The 26,684-nt window shown below is 43.9% G+C and overlaps 1 protein-coding gene across 1 annotated transcript in view; it reads right to left on the reverse strand.

Moving 5' to 3' along the window:
• Positions 1 to 18,674: 18,674 nt before the first annotated feature.
• The window catches only part of SBK1 (SH3 domain binding kinase 1), a 33,101-nt gene continuing 25,091 nt past the window's right edge, over positions 18,675 to 26,684 (reverse strand). Inside the window, exons 3-4 of the mRNA XM_066576507.1 lie at positions 25,849 to 26,051; positions 18,675 to 25,399 (exon numbers count right to left, since the gene is read on the reverse strand). Coding sequence (XP_066432604.1) covers positions 24,620 to 25,399; positions 25,849 to 26,051 — 983 coding nt within the window. The 3' untranslated portion in view covers positions 18,675 to 24,619. The remainder of the gene's footprint in view (positions 25,400 to 25,848; positions 26,052 to 26,684) is intronic.

Consider the following 26,684-nt stretch of genomic DNA (forward strand, 5'->3'; position numbering starts at 1 on the left):
CTCGGCACTTGTAGTTAGTAATTGCAGCTAACATTTTCTTGGATGATTAGCACACCTGCTCTCTGGAGCTCCGGCGCGCTTCTTTCAGTCCTTGGCCACAGACAGAAGATTGCACTCTGGTTATGGGATTCATAAATCCTGCCTCCAGGAAGTGATGGCTCTGATTGGTTCTGTAGCTCTGCTCAGTCAATCAATGCAGTGCTCAATGAACCAATACGATGGCTGATTGGTTCATCGAGCGCTGCATTGATTGGCTAAGCAGAGCTTCAGAACCAATCCCAGCGATCACGTTGTGGAGACTGGAATTTATGAATTGGCCAATCAATGCTGTGGCTCAGCTAATTCATAAATTCTGCCTCCACAACACGATGGCTGTGATTGGTTCTTTGACCGCTGCTCAGCCAATCAATGCAGCGCTCGATGAACCAATAACAGCCATCGCACTGGCTCATTGAGCGCTGCATTGATTGACTGAGCTGCACTTGAGAACCAATCAGAGCCATTGCTTCCTGAAGGCAGGATTTCTGAATCCTGTAACCAGGATGCAATCTTCTGTCTGCGGCTGAGGACTGAAGGAAACACGCTGGAGCTCCCTAGAGCTGCGTGAGGACCGGACTGTGTCTTTTAGGTAATGTATTGCTTTTATTAATATAATCTAGCTAGGGCTTATTTTTGGGGTATGGCTTATATCTCAAGCCTCCCCAAAAATCCTGAAAAATCAGGATAGGGCTTATTTTGGGAGTAGGTCTTATTTACGGGAAACACAATATTAAGGCTTGTTTACATGGGAGTAAGCACATTTAAGTCGCACATATATGCAGTGTATTTCCACAACTGAAAATCGCTTACACACTGTGTATGTGCGCATGCAAAAGAGAGAGAGAGAGAGAGACTGCTGCTCCTGCCGGAGCACAGCAATGTCGGGATCTCTCCTTGAAGAAAGTTTGCCCTTTCGGGATTATGGAAACTAGGACATGCTGAGAGCGCCTGGGTATGAGAGCGCAAGAACCGCACGTACCTATTCAGGAAAACCGCACGTCATGCCAGAGTTTTGAGTGGCCGCTTGATGTTAACTGCAAATGTGAAAGAATTCTAGCGTCCGTCCAGTTGAGAGAGTTTCATCCCAAAGAGAGAGATCCAACAGATAATGGAGGCTGTGTATGAAAATACCTTGGGAAACCCGAACTGCATGAGTGAAAGGAATACAGGCGTGGAATGTAAACCTACTACTAATGATCTAATAATATACAAGTTGTTTCGTACAAGTTGTTCTTCTGTTGTTTGAAAAAGACGTTGAAGTAAAAGAACAAGACCGAATGTTCCCAGTTCTTGTAGAAAAAGTACTTTCTGTGTGTGGACTACTCTTTATTCAAGTTGGGTAATCCATCGCTGATTAAGGAACGTTGGCGTCACGGTGACAAAACAGGAACTTAAGGTAACCCCGGTTACTAAACGTGATCTCCCCCAGTTAGTAACGAGGTTGGGTTCTTAGCCAGCCGTTGAGAGGAGACAGTAGAGCCCCATGACAGGTAGCTGCTTCGTTTCACCCCGCTGTCTCCTTGGCTGAGGTCCTGCTCCTTGGACGCTGCATCTCCAAGAAAAAAATTAATAAAAAAGTTATTAAAAAGTCATATGTATTTCAAAATGATAGTAACAGAAACCACAGGTTGTCCTACAAAAAACGGGCCCTCAGACAGCACCATAAACGGAAAGATGAAAAGTTACTGCGGTCAGAAGATGGTGGTAGAAAATACTTTTCTTTTAAAGATATTTTTAAAAAATAGTACAGCGAATAAAATTATATAAAACAGTATTGTCATAATCGTACTGATTTACAGAATGAAGATGTCATGTTATTTTTGCCATGGCGCGTATACTGTAATAACAGGACCCCTCTAAGTAGGTGACGTCACGGGAACTCAAGTGACCGTTGCAGCCAATGAGAGGCTGCAGCATCACCGCTCATTCTCCTGGCATTGGCACTCACATCCTGGACGCCATGATCCCAGGGGTCCTGAAAGTGACACTGCAGCCTCACATTGGCTGCAGTGGTCACCTGAGTTCCAATGATGCCAGCAATCAGAGCAATAACTGGGACCACAGCGGGGCTGCAGTGCAGGATCCTGATGGCCAAGGAAGGGTAACCAGACAACTCCCTTAATCGTAAAGTCCCTGGTGATCTAGGGCACAGAGGGTATTATCCCTGGCGGTCCAGTAAAGGTTTACAAGCACCACTTTCAGGTTGCACCTTGGGGTTCCATCCTTGGAGGAGGAGTTTGTCACCCCTGAAAACTATTTCTGATGTCCAGAGTTTTCCAGCCATCAGTTCCTAGAAGTCTATGAGACGTATAAAATGAATTTAGAGAATCCCTTCAAAAATTATCCAATAAACAATAGACATAACCTAATAATCATAGATTCTCAGGATTTTGACGGCTGTGAGGAGCCCAAATCAGCTTCTTCATTCCCCGGTACTCAAGGTAACAAAGCCGCCTGCCAAGTGTGTGTAGTGGGAGGCGCAGTACTGTATCCTCCGCTCCCTGTGTAGCTATAACAAGGGACACTCTCTGCAAGCTTCTTTCATGTGGAGGGCTATCTGATGCAGTTGCCGCGGTAACCGTGAGAGCCCTCTCCGTATGGTCTAGATATAGCTAAGATATTACACTGAGGGCCATCCCTGACAAGCAGCGAAACGCGACTGCAAGTGCGGGGATAACATATATGGAGAGAGTCATTATCATGAATCTCTCCGTGCGGTAATGGCGAGCAGAAGAGCGATATACCAAATGAACGTTGAGTATAAACTAGAATTTTATAGACAAATACGTAATCACACCATGATATGCATACCGTCATATCATTAATAAAGTCACATGGTTTAGTGCAAAATTAAAGAGATTGCCAAGGAAATGAAAAACATGGCTGCTTTCTTCTAGAAACATCGCCACATCTGTCCATAGGTTTTTTCGGTATTGTAGCTAAGCTCCATCGATGTAGCTGAGGTGTAACACCAGTAATAACCTGTGGAAAGGCGTGTTGCTGTTTGAGGTCGGACGAAAGTAGCCGTGTTTTTCTGATCCTGGATAACTTTTGTTACTTTTCTTGTCTAGGTGACCACTTCTTCAGTTCAGTCTGCATGCTACAAGGCTTTTATATAGGCAGTGTGTAAGGGGGGTGAGCGGTGCCCTGCTACCCTTCTTACTATAGCGGCTGCACTAAGTCCCACGCCAAACAGTCTGAGGTGAGTCTGTCTCATGGCGCTTTTATGCACAACGAGAATTGCTCAATTCTTATTTTCCCGAATGAACGAGCTGACCACGTCATAACCAGCTCTTTTTCACTGTTTAGACTGGCAAGTCATCTTTTAGGATCATTCACTTCACATTCAGTGTTTCATCCGGGTCTTGGAGTCAGGTAGGAACTTTCAAACGTTGATCCAGGGATTATTCAGACTGCTATTATGGAGTCGGGAAGGAATTTTTTCCCCAAATGGAATAATTGGCTTTTGCCTCATTGGGGATTTTTTGTCTTCCTCTGGATCAACAAGAGGGGGTGGAAACAGGCTGAACTAGATGGACATTGTCTCCCTTTAGACTAAGGCTTCTTTCACACGAGCGCATATTGGCTGGCGTTTTCACCACCGGCCAATATACGATTCCATCTGGGGTATAGAAGCTCATGAACGGGCGCACAAATCTAACGTTTGTGCGCCCATTCACACGGCATGGGGCCTGGTGCATATGCACAGAGCTCACCATGCCGTCGCCCATTTCCCCTCTCTCCCCATCGCAGGCTCACTTCTCGTCTCCTCCCTGTTCGTTCTTTGCAATTGGATGTGGTGGGGCCAGGCTGAGGTAAGCGGCGGCCCACCCTTCCTCCTCCCATTGATGGATATGAACAAGGGGTGGGGAGAGGGCAATAGCTTAGCTCTGCCCACGTCCAGCCCCTTGTCCACAGCCATCAATGGGAGGAGGCGAAACGGGACGGCACTTAGCTCCACCCCCGCCCCCTTCCATTGTGCAGAACGAGCGGGAAGGAGAAGAGAGGTGAGCCTGCACGGGGTGGGGGGGGGGGAAGAAGAGGGAGGGAGTTTAGCCAAACCAAATAATCTAAATATACCTTGACTGAGGGCTTACCCATGCAACTAGGACTTCTACCAACACCGGATGGCTACCGGCCACTCCCAGGTAAGGCCTCAAGAACTTGGTGATGAAAAGACCTTGTAGCCTCGCACCTGGCTCCTCCCTGGTCCCTTCCACGGTGCCGAGAGGGTGCATGGTGCAAAAACTAGAGGCACCCCAGTGTAGAATCACCATATTGGAAATATAGACAAGAGTTTGTGCATCAGATACTAAACTATATCCGCCATGGTGTTTTATGGGGGATATAGTCACCGCTACTTGGCGTCTATACACAGATATATGGTTATTAAATATCTGTTAAACAAGGCCATTTTTTTTTCTTGCAAACGTCTGGAAACTATAAATGTCCAATTTGGTTTAAATATAGAAATCTCTGTCCTGTCATTATCACCCACGCTTTATTTCGCCAGCTTTATTTTGCAGGGATTTTCATGTGTTAATCCGGTTGTTAAATATAGGACATTTCAGCATTTAAGACTATAAGCTGTGTGAATATAGAAAATGTGTTATTCATATGGCTGGCAACAGACTGCTGGATATAGTCGTTCAGCCCTCTTATACAGGGTTAAATGTAGGTATATGCGTTAATTTAGGAAAGGATGGAAACTTTAATGGCGGTCATCTTCTCATTTGTCCTGCAAAGTTGAATCTCTTTATGTAATTAACTTCATTATTACAAGCTTAGAATTGGTATAAACACTGTATTAGTGCAATGTCCACATAGTGGACGACACACATTGATGGTATTGCAGAACATGTGTTCAGATGATGATCCCGGCTTGGAGAGCAGTGAAGAAAGAGAAAGAGCATACACAGAGTACCAGCCAAAAGTTTGGAGACACCTTATATTTCCATGGTAGAAGACTTGATAACTATGACGGAACACATGGAATTAAGTTGTAAACAAAATAGTAAGCAAACCAGAATATATTATCACAGTAGCCCCTTTGATGATAGTGTTAAGGACCGTTACACATGACCGGTCACATTAACCTTTCAAGCCTTGGGTTCCAAATTAGTTCATACCTGGATGCATCAGAGAGGCCAAAAACTATGATGTATAGTAATTAGCTCTCACAGATATGTCGAGATGAGCCGCGGCAAGTATATACAGCCCACTCTGCTTAAGGCGCGTACACACACTGAAAAGTTTATTGACTGACTATAGTTCTAATACAGAAAATGAATACGTCATTAGTCACGGGGGTTAATCTCATTGGGTTAGAAAAAACATTGGAATCATGCACTGTTTAGTGAGAATATATTTATGTTCTCAAGCTTCAGCGTTATCTCGTCCTCCCTGGTCCTCCCTTTGTTATTCAGCTCGCTGTAGTACAGTCAGTTCCCTTGTCCGAGTTTTTCTGAAAGTGTGGGAGGACTTTTTCCTGATAAGAACTGTTGTCCAGACTTGGTTCTCATGAAAAAGAACAGAGAGAGACACATCATTACGCATTGCACCGAATCTCCTGCTGTAAAGTTATTTCTGCTTGAATAATTGTTTCACTACACACAAGCTTATTTACATCTTATAATGCTCCATTTTGTATCTAGCGACCATTTTGAGACAGATTCTTCCATTTTATGAGCCTGTACTTTCTCAATTCCCCCTAGAAACTGTCTCAAAATAAACGGTACTTTATAACGTCTACGGGGCGGGGTAAGGTTTGCTTTCCCTATCTCTAGTTTATGATCTATGCCCTACCTATCATTGTTGGTCAGCTGTCCAAGGGCTAATCCCTTCCCCGACAACTAATCCTAACTAACTAAACGCGAAGACCTAATGGACACAGAAGGGATCTACAACATACATACTACTCTATTCTAATGACTGGGAGACTAGAGTGGTCACTCCTGCTTCTGCTGAGACAGATCCATAAGGGGACAAATCACTCTGTTGTATTATAGGCATATAGCCATCGCCTGGGGTTTCCGCATCAACATACACGGGAGCAACAGGCACCATCTGGTCTGTAAGCCTAGCACAGGAGCGTCTCATGCAGGGCACAATACAGACAGAAAGTAGCCGGAGTATGATAAGAGTAACCAGAATCCCTATTCCTATCTGCATTAAGAATTGTTTCCATTGTCCGGTCCGTACAAACCACTCATCCCAGGAGTTAGTTATCCCAGAATTACGCTTCAGCTCTTCTGACAATGTGGCCAATTTCTTTATTGCGATAGTCACTTTACCTGTAGGGCCCTGTGTTATCTGGAATATATGTACAGCAAGTTTTCACCAATCATTTTACAAACACCACCTTTCTCGGCTAGCATCATATCCAGAGCCACTCGGTTCCGGAAAGCCATGGTGGCCGTGGGGCCCAACTGATCAGCAGGCCCCTAAAGTGCATCTCTTGTATAGCTCGCAAACCTTTGTTAGTTGTAATATATATACAAACATTCTTATTGATGGTTACTATTCCAAACAGGGACTCAAATCCGGCCTTAACTTGATCCCTGGCTTTAAACTCATCTGGCACCCCCCCCTTGGCAATCTGATTGCATCTATATATATATACACATGTGGATCAAACCTGCCACCTGGTTTCAGATTGTGACGCTCGTCTGTAGGACCTGAGAGAGAAACAGAGACCACAGAATGCGTTATTGACAATTCCTTGGAGAGACCTATGACAACATTAACAAGAGAATAATTTCCCAAACTTGGCTACTGTGGCATGTATCCTCCGGAGAAAAAGAAAAACTAATGGAAGATACTCAATTCAAGATTTACCCGTTTCCTTCATTGCCCATGGATCTACTTTCCCACTACTCCGTGGACGGTAGGGTGTGTGAAAAGCCTGGAATATACCCAAAGCAGACATGATTTGTTGCATTATTTCACCTGTGAAGTGTGTACCTTTGTTTGACTCAATCACTTCCGGTACCCTGTATCTGCGGATTACCTCATTCATGAGCTTCTGTGCAGTTACCTGCTTATTTACTTTGGTAACAGAGTAGGCCTCCAACCTGAAAAGACATCAACAACAACAAGCACATATTCATGCTTCCCAACAAGTGAGAGCTGAGTGTAGCCAATTTGCAATCCCTGAAATGGGTAGAGTGGTCTAGGCAAGTGTTATGTGGCAAATTTACTTCTGCCCTGTTGCTTACGGCAAAGATCATGCAAAATTGGACAAGTGATGATGCAGCAACTACAGGAAACCCAGGAGCCACTCGTCCTTGCTCAAGCGTTGACATCATTGCTGCTTTGAACAGGGTGCTGGATGAGGCAAGCATCGCCACCATGCTGAAGGAGGTGCTAGAAGGTCTGGAGTACCTGCATAAGAACGGCCAGATCCTCAGGGATGTTAAGGCTGGAAACATCCCCCTGGGTGAAGACGGCTCCGTGCAGATCGCAGATTTCGGCGTCAGTGCGTTTCTAGCCACAGGAGGCAACATTATCAGGAATAAAGTCAGAAAGACCCTTGTGGGCACGTCATACCGGACGGCACCGGAGGCGACGGAGCAGGCCAGAGGACACGACCTCAAGGCGGACATCTGGACCCCCGGTAGGTGTGTCTTTCCGTGCATTTGCTGGGCCATCAGGGGGCACAGGGACCTTGGTGGGCAAGTTCTGTTGGCTGTTCGCCATCCACCGTCCCATTTCTGCTGCTTGTAACTGTAAAGTCTTTTAGCATATCAAAGTCCAATGTTTGTATCAAAGTAATCAAAGTCCAAGTTCATATCAAAGTAATCAAAGTCCAAGGTTTATATCAAAGTCCAAAATTATTGTTAAATTCTTCTTTTCTTCTTTTCTTCTTTTCTTCCACGGCTTAAGGGCCGCTGCCTTTGCTGTGTGATCTGTGATGGCGTTGCCACTTGTTTCTCTGCTGTAGGAATTGGTGTGAGCTTTCCACTTTGTCACCGCTGCACCATTCTTAATTGGCTGTCCTGCTGAGGTAACAAGCTGTCTGGCCTTCCATGTTAGGCCGTAGTCATGAGCTATGCCAAATGCATACCGGGAGTCAGTGTAAATGTTTGCCGTCTTACCTTCTACCACTCCACACGCCTCAGCGAGGGCCTGTAACTCCGCTTCCTGTCCTGGGACATGCGGAGACATTCTGCTTTTAGGACATCTTGTTGCGTGATCACTGCGTATCCAGCGTGGAGTCGTCAATCACCCTGGGTACCATCTATAAAAACAACTCAAAATATGCATTATTAACAAGGGCTTTCAGTTAACATAAAGAAGAGACAGTGTCTGCAATTGCATCTTCCTGGACATGTGCCAGGGGGTACTGACGGACCAAAGGGGCTAAGAGCTTGTTCCTCTGCGTACGTAAGAGTGAGGACGGGTAGAGGTGTCGCTTGGTCTGCTGCCATCCGACATAGGGTCGGGTGACTTTTCAGACCCGGGGTGTATACGAGCCTCACCAGACAGGTGAAGTTTGATACCACCTCCCAAGGGTCCCATCACGCAATTCTCAATATGCTTTCAGGACCTTCCAGCATAAGGAAGCGAGTGAGGTATCGTGACCCTTTAAACATTACCTCAAGCGGTTCAGTTTCCGCCAGCTGAATTGGCATTTCTGAACCCCTTGCACCGATTACCGCTAGACAATCAGGCTGGTATTCTATTTCAAATGGATCAGAACCTTATTGTAAAAAGGAAAAAGAAAAAAAAAAATTAAAAATTTAAAAATAGCTGACCTGCAACACCTAGATCACCTATATCTTCTCCCCCCCCCTTTGAACTAGGGTACTTAACTGGGAGAGTAACCGAGTTCAAGGTAGTAGCTGGATTTGACGGGCCAGAAATAAGTGCTTGGGTTGCACTTGCGTGTATACACTCCGGATATCATGGGGAGGGGGTTAGTTCAATACCAACTCCGAAGATTTGTTAACCATTGCCTGTACTGCTGCCACCGCACAAACACACGAGGGAGCTGCTTCAGAGGTGAGAGAGAAAAGAATAATTAAAAGACAGTCATAGAGTGGTTGCATAAGTAGGGAAACCGAGTGCATTCATGGTCGGCAGTATGAAACAAGGCCCAGAAAGGTGCGGGGTTTGGCAACGCATATAGGTACAGGTATGGCCGGGACAGCAGCCTTTTGTTCCTATGTCAGATGTCCAGTTCCTTGGCCTAAACAGTGACCCAGGAGAGTTTGTCTTTAGAGGCTTTACAGACATTTTCTGCAAGAAAAATTAACAGTGAAATTGTGGCCTGTTGGCAGGCTTCCAGATTATCAGCACACAGCACCTTCATGCGGTAGGTGGCTGACTGACCCTTCAGCGTCTTTTCTGGACTGGAAAAAGAGGGGTGTTTGTTGGAGCAGTTAGTTTACAAAACTCTTCTGAACCGGCAACGTAAGATATCAGTGCCAATAATAAAGACATGAATATTCTACAAACATCTATCCACATTGAAAATTTTACAGTCTGCATATGCAGAAAGGGGGGAGAAAAACTTGTATCCCCAGTCAATATCTGCATCACACATCTTACATTTATCATAGTCTGAACACGGGTCATTAACTCTCATCCATCCATGCGGTCAAGTCTGTCTCTCTCATTCAAATGTTAGTAAGAGTTCACACAGGACGTAACGCGTATGATGCAACTGTCCTCATCTTGCAAACAAATGCATTCAATCACTACCACCTCTCCTGTCTGTAATACCAGAGAAGTATACCAGATTCCACAGCACTAATATTTCCCATAAAAGGAACACACATTTAGCAATTATGCACACGTCCGACCAGTCACAGAACTGACATTTACACAAAGAACAGCAAAAACTGGATTCATTTTGGGTTCTATTCTAGTCAAGCAAACTTAATTAATTGTCCAGTGTTCTCCGCTCTAACTCTCAAGGCCTAAGACTAGATCGAAGAGAAAAACAAAGGGAAGGGGGGGAGATTGGAGACCTGCTCCGGCCTAGCTGCGGCTTCTAATAGATCAAGCATTAACCCTCTATGTACTCCTATATATTTATATATCTATATATATATTATCACATATTGACCCTCTCCTTCGTTCTGTAAGCTTTCCTACTGCCGTCTGCGATCCTAGCACCTATAGTGACCTTTCTTCTCAGCAGTATCTGACTTATGAGGAATGGACAACACGTACAGCAATGACACAATGTTATGACATTAAAACATACAGGACAGACAGCACGGTGGTTAATTGCACATAATTGTCTGCAGACTCTGCATGAACTTGCTTCATGTCATAGGGGGACACAGACTAGAGGATTCCCTTTCTCCTCCATTTTTTCCCCTTGCAAAGTGGAAAAGATTTTTCCAGCAACAACTATATTCATGGGAAATTTTAAGCACAGACCTACTTGGGATGGGGGTGCTAAACACAGACTGCAGAACAGATAATCGGGAGAAGGCTGTTTGCAGGTGGGATGAGGGGACTTGAATGTTTCTATGCAAAATTCAGAAAAGGCACTCGTCATTGCAGTGCGCAGAATTGGTATGCCAGGTAAAAACATACATAGATGGGAGGTCAGAGGCCAGCTCATTTCTGCTGCGGAGCTAAGATGACGTCTGAGCGGCAGCTGAAGGTATTGTTACAACAGATGCTAAAATGGCCGCTGGGCTGTGGCTGGCACTGAAATGGCCACCGAAGGCGTGGCCTAACTGGGCGATGGTGACGGGAGGGTCCAGGAATACTACATACTAGACACGTATCAAGATATATCGACTGGTATTGGCCCCAATAACAACACGGCCATCTAGGGGCAGGACAAAAGGGAGAAAAACATCGTCCATGACACGGCCGGGGCGGTGCCCTCAGATGGTGAAGAAAGGCTGCCTTTCTTTGTCTTCAACTCAAAGCATATGAATAATCGCCATCTTGAATCTGCAACTTTCTTACTTCAACTGTACGTCACTTACTGAAACATCTTTCTCTGCAAACTTGAGCAAACGTCTATTAACTACAATTCCTTCATTATCAGCTGACACACTTTTCAAGCCTTCTCCGACAGCCCCCACCTTTGTAAAACGGCTGTCCGCTCTCTGTGAATATGAACTATTCCCTGCATTTAGACTCATAAATAACACATATGCTGGCACCTTCTGATGACGCCACATGTTCTGCATTTTTAATGTAAGAACTCTAACGTCTGACGCCCTTTCACATAACTTCTTAACTTTTTGCCTGTTCTACATGACACCAAGTGGACAGAATCAAACAGACCACTGTCAGGTACCTTAATTTAAACATGTTCCGAAACTAAACTCTGAGCCGTCTCTCAACCGGGATCTGCAGTCCCTGAGAAGTTCGTCTCTCAACCGGGATCTGCAGTCCCTGAGAAGTTCGTCTCTCAACCGGGAGTCCGAAGCCGTATGCTCAATCACGTGATCGTACTTGTCACGTCCGATGCCGTCTGCTCAATCACTCCCTGAGAAGTATGCTCAATAAACTAAACCTCGAAGCCGTCTCTCAACCGGGATCTGCAGTCCCTGAGAAGTCCGTCTCTCAACCGGGATCTGCAGTCCCTGAGAAGTATGCTCGATAATACAATTTATAACGTCCTAAAAGATTCTGTCCCCTGGTGTCATAGACCACCCAAGACCTGAGGTAAACTTCTTTACCGATGACAACTATGATGTCAAACATCAAACATCCGACTGACCTAGGAGTCTGTCAATCAACTGAGCCAAAACAGACCAACGGCAGGCATCATATGATAAATATGACACTTACCGGGCTGTGTGTGAGGTTGATCAGTCCTCTGGTTTGGCACAGCGGATATATGTTCTCCCAGTCCGATGTCGTCGTCCGATGAGTGACACAAGAGTCAATCAATCAGTAAATCCTGCCGACTACGCCAACTGTTAAGGACCGTTACACATGACCGGTCACATTAACCTTTCAAGCCTTGGGTTCCAAATTAGTTCATACCTGGATGCATCAGAGAGGCCAAAAACTATGATGTATAGTAATTAGCTCTCACAGATATGTCGAGATGAGCCGCGGCAAGTATATACAGCCCACTCTGCTTAAGGCGCGTACACACACTGAAAAGTTTATTGACTGACTATAGTTCTAATACAGAAAATGAATACGTCATTAGTCACGGGGGTTAATCTCATTGGGTTAGAAAAAACATTGGAATCATGCACTGTTTAGTGAGAATATATTTATGTTCTCAAGCTTCAGCGTTATCTCGTCCTCCCTGGTCCTCCCTTTGTTATTCAGCTCGCTGTAGTACAGTCAGTTCCCTTGTCCGAGTTTTTCTGAAAGTGTGGGAGGACTTTTTCCTGATAAGAACTGTTGTCCAGACTTGGTTCTCATGAAAAAGAACAGAGAGAGACACATCATTACGCATTGCACCGAATCTCCTGCTGTAAAGTTATTTCTGCTTGAATAATTGTTTCACTACACACAAGCTTATTTACATCTTATAATGCTCCATTTTGTATCTAGCGACCATTTTGAGACAGATTCTTCCATTTTATGAGCCTGTACTTTCTCAATAGTTTTGCACAACTCTGGGCATTCTCTCAGCTTCAGGAGGTAACCAACTGGAATGTTTTTCAATGAACAGGTATGCCTTTGAAGAGGTAGAACGAGGTGTAGGCTGGGGTACATTTCTACTTCCTGGCTTATGGCGAGCCGGTTTGGTGGGAGGCAAGCTAAGGTTAGTTTGGGATTGATTCTACAACATTAAGGGGCGTTGTGGTACTTTTGTCTTCCATAGTTGACAACAGGGACAGAAACCCCACGTGACCAGGGTCTGGCCACAACACTGCAGGCACTGGTCAATGAGCCATTTCTTTGTAGTGACTCCTTGGAGGTAGTAGCCAGCAGGATTGATGGTGGAAATGGTCGCACTGTGACATACTTTACAATGCTGTCAATGTGAAATTTATTCAACAAAATGTAAACTAGGCCGGTCAGGTCGCTCAGTTCTTATGGTACCCATAAAACAGGAGAAGAAGCAGTAACATCAAATGAGGCCATATTTCGTCGGTAAAATAGTAAAGTCCGTGCAACGAGTACTCATGAGCAGCTGCACAAGAAACCAAAGGAGTCTGTGTATTCACAGGATTATCAGGTGTCAGTCCTTCTTATATGCTGCTCACCAGCAGTGGGCAACTGAGGTAGCTGAAGGAGTAACCATCTCTTAAGTGCAGGCAAGACACTGCTTCTATTCTTAAACCCTTAGAGCTTGTGGTACTGGTCGCCCATAAGAGTCAGTCCGTGTAGTGCAGGAGAGCTAAATAACTTGCGTTTTGCTTCCTTAGAAGCCCACAAAACTCTGCTCTCTTCCCAGAAGCAGGTCAGACATACCCAGATCGAGAGGAGCAGCCAAACACTGGAATCCCTCTCTGTGTCCTGTTTAGCCCTACTAAACTTCTCTTCTACTCCACATTATAGCAAGAACCACTCAACTAAGTAATGAAAAATGACAGTCCATCCTTATATAAGACAAGAGGGTCAATCAATCTAAAAAATGGCAAGAACTTTGAAGGTATCCTCAAGTGTAGTCATGAAAACCATCCATGATGAAATTAGTTGTCATGAGGATCACCCCAGGAAAGGAGGACCAAGAGTGACCTCTGCTGCAGAGAAGTTCATTAGAGTTACCAGCCTCAGAAACCGCTAATTACCAGCACCCCAGATTAAAGCCCACATAAATGCTTCACAGAGATCAAATACCAAACACATCTCAACATCAACTGTCCCGTGGAGAAGTGGAGACTGCAAGAATCAAGCCTTTATGGTAAAAAATCAGACCTGCAGAAGAAGCCATTACTGAGGAACATCAACTAGAAGAGAATTGCTTGGGCCAAGAAACACAAGGAATAGACATTAAACCAGTGAAAATCTGTATTTTGACCTGACGAGTCAAAATTTTTGAATTTTGGTTACAACTGCCATAGTTGTATGTAGAAAAGGTGAGTGGATGGTTTCTACGTGTGTGGTTCCCACCCGGGGTTGCCAACCGTCCTTAAATTTACAGACAGTCTGCAAAAACAGGGTACTTTTTTCTCCTGTGCGCACTGTCCATCAGAAAAAAGTACTTTCCATGAATTTTGCTTTTGTTTTCAAATTTGCATTCCACAAGAGAGTAAAGGATGACTAGAGTGGGCATTTCTGTTCAGCCAGTCCAAGTTATCCAACTCTCTATGTTGGCCAGTCCAGGCTGCCAAGTCCCGCTTTCTCCAGTTATCTGTAAGAAGGGGCAGGCAGCTCAGCCTGAGATAGTGAAGACCAGAGTCCGCAGTGCACCGAGGTTCTATAGAACAAAGACAGTAATGTATGTGTGTTTTTGATCACAGCTGTAGAAGTAGCACTCTGGCTACTGACTGTGAGTGACTAGAAATACATTGGTTTCCGCTTAATGTACCTGTAAACTTTATGGTCCACGATAGTCCAGTGCCAGCATGTCACAAACAGATCAATGCCATCATTACTTCACAGGCCATTACCCCACTACTGGCAGTGGTACACGATTCGCACTGTTCTCCTAGCAATCTGGAAAAGGCAACACTGAGCCTATAGGTATGAAACGTGCCTGCTGACTCTCTGGAGACCGTGCAGCCAATCAGTACTGTTCTGTGCATGGCGTCATGTAAATATATGCATTATATATATATTATATGGATGTGTAGTGGCCCAGACTTAGGGCCCAAAGAGCACTTTATTAACCTCCTCATTGTGAATGTATCTGGCTGTCTGTGTCTTCATGGTTGTCTATGTGTATTTCTGTTTCGTTATGTGTATTGGTCTAGACAGGTTGTTCAAAGGTCAATGTCTGGTGTCTTCTCTGACTAACCTGTGTATGACTGAGCACAATTCACCCTAACCCACTCTATGTCTTGTCAATCACTCCTGGCTAGCCCTGGGATTGGGTAGGGAGATTTCCCCCTTGTCCCTGGATTGGTTAGTGGGGTTGGTATAAGGACAGCTCAGGGACAGGGTTAGGAAAATCTTTTGGTGTTCGTCATCGTGGAGTTGGTAGTTGGAGTTGGCGAGCTAGTGAGGAGTCTAGGCTAGTCCCAGCCCCAAGAGTGCCTGGCTTAGGCCCAGAGTCCAGGCATGGAGGAAGCCTAGTCATGGAGTCCCCAATCGGGGAAGGACAGCCGGATGGAGGGGAGTCGTTTACAGTAGTCCACAGCCTTGCCCTGAAGAAATGTGGCCAGGGGAGGTTTGCTAGTCCGCGGGAAGGAAAGTAACCTTCGTGAGTTAAAGTTATCCCTGTTGAGTCTAAAGTCAAGGAGACCCGGCACTGTTCCCTCCATTCCTCCTCAAATAGCCACCCATGATAGGGACCCCTTCGCTGATCCCAACTACCTCATGCTGTTTTTGGGTGAATAATCAAGCAAGTGCATGTAATAAGTTGTCTGTGTTGAACTGTGATTTGTTTTCCAAGCTACCAGTAAACTGTGTGCCTCCAGTTCAGTACATAAAGACAGCACCAGAACCATTTAAGTTTGTACTTTCTAATACAACCTGAACAATGGTAAAGTATGATGGAAGTTGTCAGCTTACAAACAAGAATGCTACTACCCATCATCACTCTACAGACCATACACTGATTACATGATTGCTCAGAGGCAGCCAGTGCCAAAATAAACAATACACTGTGACTCACATGACATCATCTCTAATTAACAATGTCCTTTTCTTCTCTATACAGTCCAGAATTACATGACAACTTCTCCTGGACACAATTTGCCTCTTCAGAGCTTTCCACAAAAACGTATTTGGTACTTTGCTTTTTCATATTTCTAATCCCTATATTAAGATAAATTTAAATAGTGCCACACATGATTTCCCCTAAATACTGTATAACAGTGCAACTCAGAGTCCCATGAGTAATGAATAATAAGCGGCATTGTCCCCCTGTAATGAACAATGATCCACACTGTCCCACTTTAGTAAATAATGAGACATACTGACCCCCTTTAGTAATAAATAGCCATGCTGTCCCCCTCTAGTAATAAAGTAATTAAAGATGTGGATACAATTAACTTTAATTTCTGGCATAGAGCATCAGCAGGCAGCGCTGGTGGCCCGCTGAGCACATGCAGACAGTAGCTCTGCAAATTGCCTGCAGTAGGGATGGTGCGCTGCCTGAACCAGGGTATTCAACTCACCTCATACACCGGGCGCCCCTGGACATTGAACTCATATGGTGACTGTACCAAGTTTAAAGTGTGTGTCATCACCTGTAGATTGGCTCTGTTGTATCAGTAATATTTACTGCTATGTACCGTGTGGGCATTGTGCTTATACCGATTCTAAGTTTGTAATAATGAAGTTTATTATGTAAGGAGATTCAGCTTTGGAGTAGAACTTGTGTCTGTGCTTCTGTTTTCTTAGATTGGGATGTTGAAGTGGTGTTAGAGACCCCAGAATTTGCACAGAATCAGGTGGTGGCAGCAAGGTGCGCTTTGTGTAATATGGAGAAGCAGTCTGTTGTACAGCAGATAGAACATCCATTCTGTGACTAGGTGGTGAGCCACAGCTTACATGTACCAATTTTGGCCCAGTTTCTGACAAATCTGGCCATTGTCAATCTAAGTTGATGTGTAAATGGTCAAATGATCTGATTAAAATCTGACAATCATTTAATGTATATGGTGGCCTCCAGACTTTCACACAAAAGCAGATGTCAAGAGATATAAGGATTGGATACTTAAATTTCATCTGCCCCATCCTTTTGTTCTTGAAAGATAAGCCGCTGCCAGGGGCATATGGCAGCAACTTTTGTAAGGGGCTCACCCTAAGAGGTTAAAGTTGCTGTGGAGATGGACTGAGAAATGCACCAAAATCGTCACGTGAACTAAAATTTGTGTCAAATTTTGGTGCAACAGAATTGAGCATGCTAACTGCATGGATTATGATTGGTTAATGCCCTGATATAAAAGAAGAATTTCTTGCTGCGTAATGAGGTAAGCAGGTGCTAGACAGAGGAAGGAGAGGCTGCTGGCTGTGAGTGAGGAAGACACTCTGCAGTGCTGGTTAGGAAGAGGCCAGTGAGGCAGAGAGCAGCGCTAAACTGATGCAGGACTGAGCCTAAGAGCTGGGGACAATGCTTGGAAAGCAGCAGGGAGGAGCAGCGAGAAGTGCTGTCGACCCCTGGACAATGCTGCAGGATCACTTGGGTCAGTAAAAGCGGCAACACTCACACATCAAACCATAAGTGAGACTAGCCTCATTAAAGACGCTAGATGTGCACACCAACAGGATTAGCCAATAGTTAGCCAGCAGGCCTGCTGCAGAGAACAGAGCCATATTGAAGGGATCAGACTGTCAATAAGCTTTCACTGCTAGGACCCCATTTCATAGATTGAGTTAATGTTGCCAGGGGGAGAGAGTAACGCTGTCTCGGATAGCATACAAGCCTAAGATGAAAAGGACATTGCAAGTGTATTCTGTAACCTGCATTTCTAATAGGCTGTCTTGATAGTAGAGGAGTGTTAACCCCTAAAGAGAAACTGGGTGTTATATTATGTGATCTATATTTATGTGAAACGGTGACGATAATAACTGAGTGTAATTGACTTTGCTCACAAGCTATTAGTGTTACTACGGATTGTTCATAGGGTCTTTCTATTCCTACATTTTAGTTAGTAGTAGATAGCACTTAGGCATCTGAAGGTAAAAGTTCAAAATTGTCCATTTTGGTTACTCCATCTGCTGCATCATATCCTGAATCTTGCATCGCTACATCTCCATCCACAACACTTTTACCTCTTTCCCCATTCAGAACACATCCATGCTCTTCTGAGCATATGTATAGGGTGAACCAGTGATATGGCCATTAGCCAAACGAGCATCTGGCTGACAGCTATTTAATGTGTATCCCCGGCTGTAAGGCCCTTTCACATGGGCCATCAATTGGGCATAAATGGTAGAAATACTTGTGTGCCTTATGGCCGGCCATTGTGAAGCTGCACCCAATCAGTCGACAAACGAGCAAATGCTCTTGTGCAAGTTAAAGAATAATCATTCTCAGCAGCACATCCCCATGTGAACAGGGAATGTGCCGCCAACAATGATTAAAAAGCACTCTTGACTTTTTCCTGAGGAGGGGGGATGCTTGTGTTCCCCATTAAGGTACTCTTACTTTATTGAAGACAAAACTTCTCTGATGTACCAGGACAACATGTGACAGCGGCACTCTAAATTCATAGTGACTGCTGTGCTGCCCAAAAGAGCACTTCCAGGCAGCAGAGCAAATGGTGTGCAATTGGAGTCCGGCGCCCGATATCAGAGCAGTTCTATCTTCGATAAAGTGCCGGTTTCCATACCTTAATGGGGAATACAAGCACCTCCGGCGTCACACACACAAATCCTTAGGGCAGTGAATGGGGGACGAAGAAGCACATCAGGAATCCGTTGCCCCCATGTGTAAAAGACCAGTTGAGCAAGCGCCAATCTCGATTATTGGGGTTTAAGGGTCCTTACCGTCTTGTTTGCTTACAATGCTGTTTCCCCAGAGAGGTGACTCCTGTATAGACTTTTGCCATCCAGTAACAAAGGGGATGAGACCAACTGAGGTCCCCAATAGCAGTCTATCTCCATTAAACATGACACACAGCCTTCAGTTTTATTATTTTTCCATATTTTAATTTATTGTCTACCAGGAAAAGAATAAAAAATAAAAATACACACACATTTTATAAAGTTTCCTCTGCACCGCCGGCATGGTACATATGATTTCCAGAGTCCACAGGGAGGATTTCAGTAGAATGACTACAATTTCTGAGGGCATGATTTATTTATATCGTTCATTTGCTAATTGCTCCTCCCTCATTTGCAGTGCAGGAACACAGAAAGACACTTGCAACACAATGACAGACCACACAATCAACAAAAGTAGACACCTTGTGTTCCACATCCCCGGTAACCTCTCTTTGCCACTTTCTGGGGTAATTAGGAACTTTTACAAATTTGTTTTTGCTAATTTCTCCATTAACGGGGCACGACAAGGAGGGGTTAACATGTCGCACATACTTTAATCATGAAATTTGAAGTATCCCTGGAATCTTTTTGGGGGGGGGAGGGGGGGGTCGAAATACGCCCGGTCCTATAGGTGAATCTGAATATATAGTAAAAAGCAATACAAAATAAAACTTCCGTCCTTTCGCAATAAACTCTGTGGTCGTTAACAACTGTTACTGGACGTGTGGTTTTACTTTAATGACTCCGCTCCCCAGGGCACAAGTAAAGTATCTTATTTATAATGCATTGTACTGTATTATTAAATATTCTTAAGAGGGAAGAAATAAGAGAGATAAATTAAGGACCCGGAGGACAGTGCGCCGAGGGTTTTTTAAGAAGACACACATAGGATCAGGCATCTGAAGTGGCGGTTTTGTGCAACACTTCAGTTTCTATTGGAACACCATTGAAAGCGGCGGAATTGGAGAGACAAGTCTAAAATGTCTCCTTGCATATATCTCAATGTAGCATGGAAGTAGGTCTAGGCTAAGGTATGTCTAGAATTAGTCATATACATACGCCTACTGGCGAAACCACATAGTACATACTGTACATTGCAAATACTGGGTAGCCAAAGCTTGTACCCATTCCAACAAAATTAAAAAATATGGCACATGCTATCTGGGGTGTAATTCTCACGCAGCAATGTTTGAGTGAAGCTGGTACAAGTGTTCTGTTTTCCTGCAGCGCCTCCACAGGAGAAATGAGGTATTATACAGTTCCAAGTGAAATCAAGGGCTTGTTTGTGTAATGCATATAATGGGTCCTCCAGAATGAGAAATGCTCTTTGTAGCCACTCTCCAATCTGGTTAATGAATGTGGGCCCTAAACAGGGACCCCCTTCTTATTAAAGGACAACAGGTTCTTATTAAAGGGGTTGTCCATTTTTAAATACCCCATTACAGATCTGAGTTATCCCACAATCTAAGGTGATCCCCTTTTTAACATGATAGGGGATATCTTTATGACTGGGACACTGAGACCCCCGCTGAGCCCAAGAACTAGAGTCCTGTTTCCCCTCTACTGCTCATTGCAGGCTTACTGCACCACCCAAAGTGAGGAGGAGCTTAAATGGAGTGGTACCGTAGTCAAACATGCACAGTGCTGCTTTATTCACTTTCAATGGGACTGCCGGAGATAGCTGCACAAAAAGCACTCAGCAATTTCCATCAGGGACCCTTGTTCTCAGGATCGGTGGGGGGCTCAGCAGTAAAACCCCCCAATGATCCCAAAGTTGTCCCCTATCCTATAGATAGATGATAACTTCAGATTGTGGGATAACCCCTTTAATAGAGAGGGGGGGAGGCATCCTCTGTTCACGATCGTCATCTCTAGGACAGAGTGGCAAGTAGCAATGACGTGCATCTCTTGCGGGAGGACCTGTGCTGACCGGCCTGTATTACACAGATGAGCCATTGATGTGAATGAACCATGTGTAATGCTTCATTTTTCCTGCGGTGGTGCTGTAGATCAATTGGACACTTGCTGCCAGGTTCCCCACAGATTACAGCTGATCACAAGGGGTCCAAGCAAGAGGACACTTTCTGATTAGTTTATTCTCAAGAGACCCTTCTAACATGTAGGGATTATAAAAAGGGGAGAATCCCTTTAGTATAAAATTCCCTAACAAGGTTTTTGAAAAGCTTTCTAAACCAGACAACCCCTTTAATTGGCGATAGGTGCTCCGACCATCCATCAATAAGTTGTGAGCTTAGAGAGTAATAGAGGTAAATGGAACAAAAGGTGTTATAGTCACATTAAAACAAAAAATACACATATAGGAATATGTTTTTCTACATCTATACATAACTGTATACGGTATCTATATATATATTATTAACAGGTCAGCTAAACTGAGGTAACTTTACTAAGCTAGCCCTAACCTTGAATCAGAAATACCCTACAAGTAAGTTAAAAAGTTTATCAATTATCACCTTATCTACATTATTGCACTAATATTGTGAACATTGAAGACGTCTAAGGCAAAAAAGGGAATATGCTACTTAAGTCGTCTATACCACTCAGAGTTGGAGGAATATATAGAATTGCACTCAAGGGGGGAGGGACTTGAAAAAAACTTGGTACTTATAACTAGGCCCTAAACCCAGGGAGAGACAAAAAGGAGGGAAGATTGGGCCTCAAATATCCATATTGTCTCCAACGACTAAGTGTCCTTGCCCATAGCAACCAATCAGAGCTCAGATTTCCTTTTATGAAAAAAAACATAAACTCTAATTCGTTGCCTGGTATCTAGGTTTCTAAGGTAGTTTAGAAAAGCAACCTCCTATAGCAACCAATCAAAATGTAGCTTTCATTTCTTTAACAGATTTGGAAAAATGGCAAGCAGGCTCTGATTGGCTGTTATGAACAGCCAATAGGAATCTGTGTTTCTTCTTTTCTTATCAGTGTTAATGAAAGCTGATTGGTTGCTATGGGTGGTACCAAGACCACTTTTTCTTAGAGACACTTCTGATACATGCGGCCCATTATTGTGCTCTGACTGCTTGTTTCCAAAGACGTAAACACATTTTCGAAAGTTTCATAGATATCTAAAAATGATTATCTTTTGTCCCAAGAGCTCCCATGTCTTGAGATAAGGAGCTGCTAGGCCCTATGGCAGCCATCTTGTGTTAATCTGATGTGTATACCGCTTTCTTTTTGGTAACGGGCACCGGTATTAGTTACGGCACTTCTGCTGTTATAGCAATGCTGTAGCCCTTAATATGATTTGTATTGACTGAGGCCGTAGACGTGAGTCCTCAGATACACAGAGGAGGCTTGGAAACCATTGTTGTAGATACTTAGCGAGGGAGCACTTGACAAATCTGTATGGCCACCATTTAATGTACGTCATGACATGAAAAGGGAAAGTTTTACCTATCACAACTCTTTACCAAGCTTTGCCAAACTTTTTGTTGGCTTTAGCCATATGTCACCAGCACCTGCCCCTCCAGGGGTCATGTATGAAACTGTACATATTGTTTGTACGACACCTTAAGTTGGCTCTATTTACTTTCGTGTCACAGTTCTGTACTTAAAGAGTTATTCCGGTTAGTGGACAAAATTACAAGTTTTCATCCATCCACTGGATGGGTAAAAACTGATAGATCGGTGAGGTCCAACCACTGGGTCCCGAGAAGAATTACTTTTCCCTATTTCCTGAACGTAGCAGCAAATGGTCTACTGGTTGTGCAAAGCGCTCACCTATTTCCATCAGTTCCAATAAAATGAATGGAGTGACATTCGCGGTTACTGCTCCAGTCAGTTCAATGGGACTGATGAAAAGAGTCGAGCATAGTGCCATCTGTCTACTCCATTGAAATGAATGAAGCCATACATGCACGTCCAGTGGCCCATTCGCTGCCATTAGAGAAATAGGAAGAAATGAGTGGAAAAGGATCTCAGGATCGGTGGGGGTCCCAGCAGTCAAATCCACACCGATCTCAGTTTTCACCCATCCAGTGGATGGGTGGGGTGAAAAGTTGCAATTTTGTCCACTAACCAAAATACTCCTTTAATTGAGTCATGAAAGCCAGATCTTGACAGATCCAATTGTCTCATATTAGGTCCGTAATTTTTCAATTCCTTTGACAGAAAGAATAGTGCACAGAATACGTTATTTTTGCCGTCACTAACCAACAGGACCCGAGCAGAACAGGACTCATCGCCAGTGTGTTGCTATATTGCTAATGAAAATGGTGGCATCTGATATGACTGTTTAGAAGATCATGTACAGGAGATACAAGCTATCACACCTAAACACCATTTTTTTGTCATAATTGGATGATACTTTAAAGAAAAATGATACGAGTTCATCAATATTGCGCCCATTTTATATGGAATATTTTCTGATGTCATCATTTCATGTCAATGATTGATACATGAGCCCCATAGTGGGCAGCCATTTTGATGGCATAACCAATAATGAAGATGAAATTTAGGGTCTAGATTCAGGTCAGAGCAAGTGTTAGTTTGGCAGACAAAATGGCCGCCGCTAGATTTCGATCTCCTTTAAATTAGTGTAACAAGATAAACCATGATCCTTCCCAGACGACATGAATACCAAACAGAAGACAGAAAAATGATAGACACAACTAAACAGTAACACATCTGCTACATGTATTCTGCATAGGCAGCTTTTTCGGGATAGGGAGAAGTTTACTGCTTTTCCTCCCTCAATGACCCTCTTTGTCAGAATGACTGTCAAGGCAATGTATTGCTATATGTGCATTCCCCAATCTTCCATGATGGGCGTGATGGGCTGACTCGTTCAGCATCGCTTGATTTTAAAAAACCTATTACCGATTGGGGTTGTCGGTCATTGATGGTTGGGTGATGACCCAACGAAAGCCGCTATATGATAAAGGATATTTGATGTTGCCAAAAATGATCTCATACGGGAAGAAACTGTTAACCATTGATAGCTTTGTATTAAACACCTTTACAAATCCTGGAAGAACGTTCTATAGTTCTCCAAAGGTTATGGCAGATTCTACGTTTCCATGGAAACTGCCGGAGCTGATAAGTGCCACTTTCACAATTAGCTATATGAAGAGACCCGACACCCTTTGTGGTGAAACCTCTTGCCTCTTCTGAACATCCATTAGCTACAATGACCATTAATAGTGATATGGTAGAGTTAAAAATTTGCCATTTTGGATACTCCCAGTGAAGTTGTTATCTAGTCAAATAAACATGTAACAAGTAAAATAAAGTCCGATATGCTTAATGGGAATGTAAAATGTGTCGTAATATGAAAGGATTATTTTCTAGACAAGGCTTTTATATTAAGAGATTACCCTGGTATAGCAGCCGTTAAGCCTCCGGGATGAGTTACAATGCAAGCCCTTATTAGTTTGGAGGGTTGATTAGCCATAGAGATGTACTAAGGCAACTACTGAAAGAAGGCTGTAACCCATAGCAACCATACCGCTTACAAAAAAAAAGAAAAAAGGCTAAATTGGTTGCTAAGGTTACCGCCGCATGATTTCCATAGTTACCTCTGTACCAATTTTCTTAAGCTTCAATGTATTTCTTGTCATATGGAACCATGTCGTATTGTATTTGTGTGGCCGGAGGTCAGTCAGGTGATTTTGGACGCTTAGTCTTAAATAAAGAAACTGGATTTGTGGGTATGTAACAAGATTGCACTTGCCCTGCCTGTGCTGTTTCATCTTTTGGAGATGGGTAGGGGTTTGGTTGTAGAGTATGACAGGAGACGCTTTTGTGAACACTACCTGCCTTATATCAGTCTTTACAAGTTACATAGAAGTCCTTCACGCCAAAGCCGAAGCAGCACTTGGTCACCAACCGTAACAATCCTCTCAGGTTTTGATCAAAAGGCTCATTTATCTCATCACACATGGAAAATATCCAGAAACGTCCTTCCTTTCGATGAGTGTTCTTACGCCAACATTTTTTTTTTGCTTGTAGGCTCATGACCATTAAATGCTAAGAGGTCTACCCTGCTTTACATCTGAAACCAGGAGATGACCTTTACTGGAGAGAATGACATCAGTTCCCACTGGAGTCGCATCCAACTGGGTGGTCCATGTTACACACAAATCTCAATGGCAGTTGCCAGTAGCATTTGAGTTTTATTCTTGTCCTGCCGTCCATCTGTCCTGCCAGAGCCTGAAGGTAGCTGGCCAGGTTCTGGCAGAGAGTGTGGAACACGTGGTGAGGAGCCTCCCTCAGTAAGTATTGTCCTCTTGAGAGGAGTGGGATTCTCATGACGTTGGGGCACAGTTGGTAACTTTTCTCCTGTTTGTTTACGAGAGCGGTAAGAAGGTCTACGTCGAGCTTCCGATAGTAAGTCATACTTGATGTAGAAGAAGACCTCCTTGACTGGGCTTCTTTTTTCTGACTCTAAGGAAAGAAGGCGTTGGAACATTCGTAGCGCATTGTCTGAAAAGCGGCGCCACTGAGAGGGAAGACCAGGTAGACGACCTTTTTGCCAGTGTACAAACTCCTCAAAGAAGGCATCTCCTGGTGAGGCTGACTCCCAAGGAAAGTTGCCGGTGAGCACACAGAAGATTAGTACCCCAAAAGCCCAGACATCCAAGCTTGTCTCTACTGGAAAACCTTCTGACCGCCCTGCTTGGCACACTTCTGGGGCAGTATATGGGATTGTGCCACTCACTCTTTTAACACGGCAGCCCACTTTACGAGTCATGCCAAAGTCTGCCAACTTAACTCGCCGACACTCACGATCAAAGAGAAGAACATTCTCTGGTTTAATGTCACGATGAACTAGACTTTTGCTGTGCATAAAATCCAGAGCCAATCCCAGTTGCTGAACACATCGTTTCACCATGTCTTCCGGTAGTCCCACCTGTAAAGAAGTATAAAAAGATAGCTACTGAGAAAAACAGTATCAATAAATCACATAGTAATAAAAACCTAGAGTCTAGTGAACACCACAGTATAGCAATAGTGTGGAGATGAACCAAAGACCAGATATGAATATCTTCTGGTTAACGCAATGAACCAATACAAAATCCCAATCTAAAACAACAGATCAAAAAAGAAAAAAATATCAAGCCAAAGCAACAGACCAAATGCAGGTTAAATAATAGACCAGGCACAATGAAAGAACAAGCTCAATAACCTCACCACAGACAAACCAACACACTCTGTTCTGCCGAATGACTCATGAACCCATGCGTCATCAACACATTGAAGAAACATTCAGGTATTCACAATCTATTATTCAGAAATGTCCTTCGAAATGCACTCATGCATCCAGACTCAGCAATAGGAGATATTGGGGATTCATCTCACCTGTGGTGGAATGATATCAAAGAGGTCTCCAGCCGGGGCATACTCTTGAGCGAAGACGTAGCAGTCCTCTGTCTGGAAGAGCACATGAAATGCTCGGATAATGAACGGACTGCAGGATAGAGCACTAGTGACACTGAACTCCCGCAGGAAACTCTTCAGCTTCGTCTTGTTCTTGTTCACAAATTTCAGAGCCATCTTGTTTCCTACAATTGAGAATATGGCTTTTAGGTGTATCATTGTAGTGCACAACAAAAGTGGGCTGCTCCATACATGTCAGATTGATGGTGTGGAATGTGTTGACAATTATTGAATATGTATGGACCATTAAAGTTATCTATGTCTTAAGAGGGTGCCAATTGGCAGTTTTTTTTACCCAGGATGTCCACCAGCCATGGTCTGTCCCCTAAGAATCTATAGTAAGTAGAGTGCCACTGTCCTCCTCGTAAGAAAACCTGTCTCAACCTCTCTCAAGAAGAGTTCACCACTTAGATACATTAGAAGCAGAGGAGCAGCTTGGTGGATGAACTGAAATATACCCAGTCAGATTGGCTTTCTTAGGGCATCACGGTGGCTCCCTTTAAAAGAACATATGAAGAACAAATCCTACATTTGCAGAGCATGATGGCAATTGTAGTTTTGCAACAGGTATAGAACCATAAGGTTGATGATCACCTGCTTATATATTAGGCTGCCTTCTCACATGGCGGAATCGCTGCAGGCATTCTGCACTTGCCCCAATTACAGCACTTTGCGGAATTGGCATTCTGGACGCTTCACGGTGTTATTACTCTCTCGGATATGGTGAGTGAGGCTACCTTTTGTATGTTTTTGCAGCT

This window comes from Eleutherodactylus coqui, chromosome 8, assembly GCF_035609145.1.
Source record: "Eleutherodactylus coqui strain aEleCoq1 chromosome 8, aEleCoq1.hap1, whole genome shotgun sequence".
In the NCBI taxonomy this organism is placed as follows: domain Eukaryota; kingdom Metazoa; phylum Chordata; class Amphibia; order Anura; family Eleutherodactylidae; genus Eleutherodactylus; species Eleutherodactylus coqui.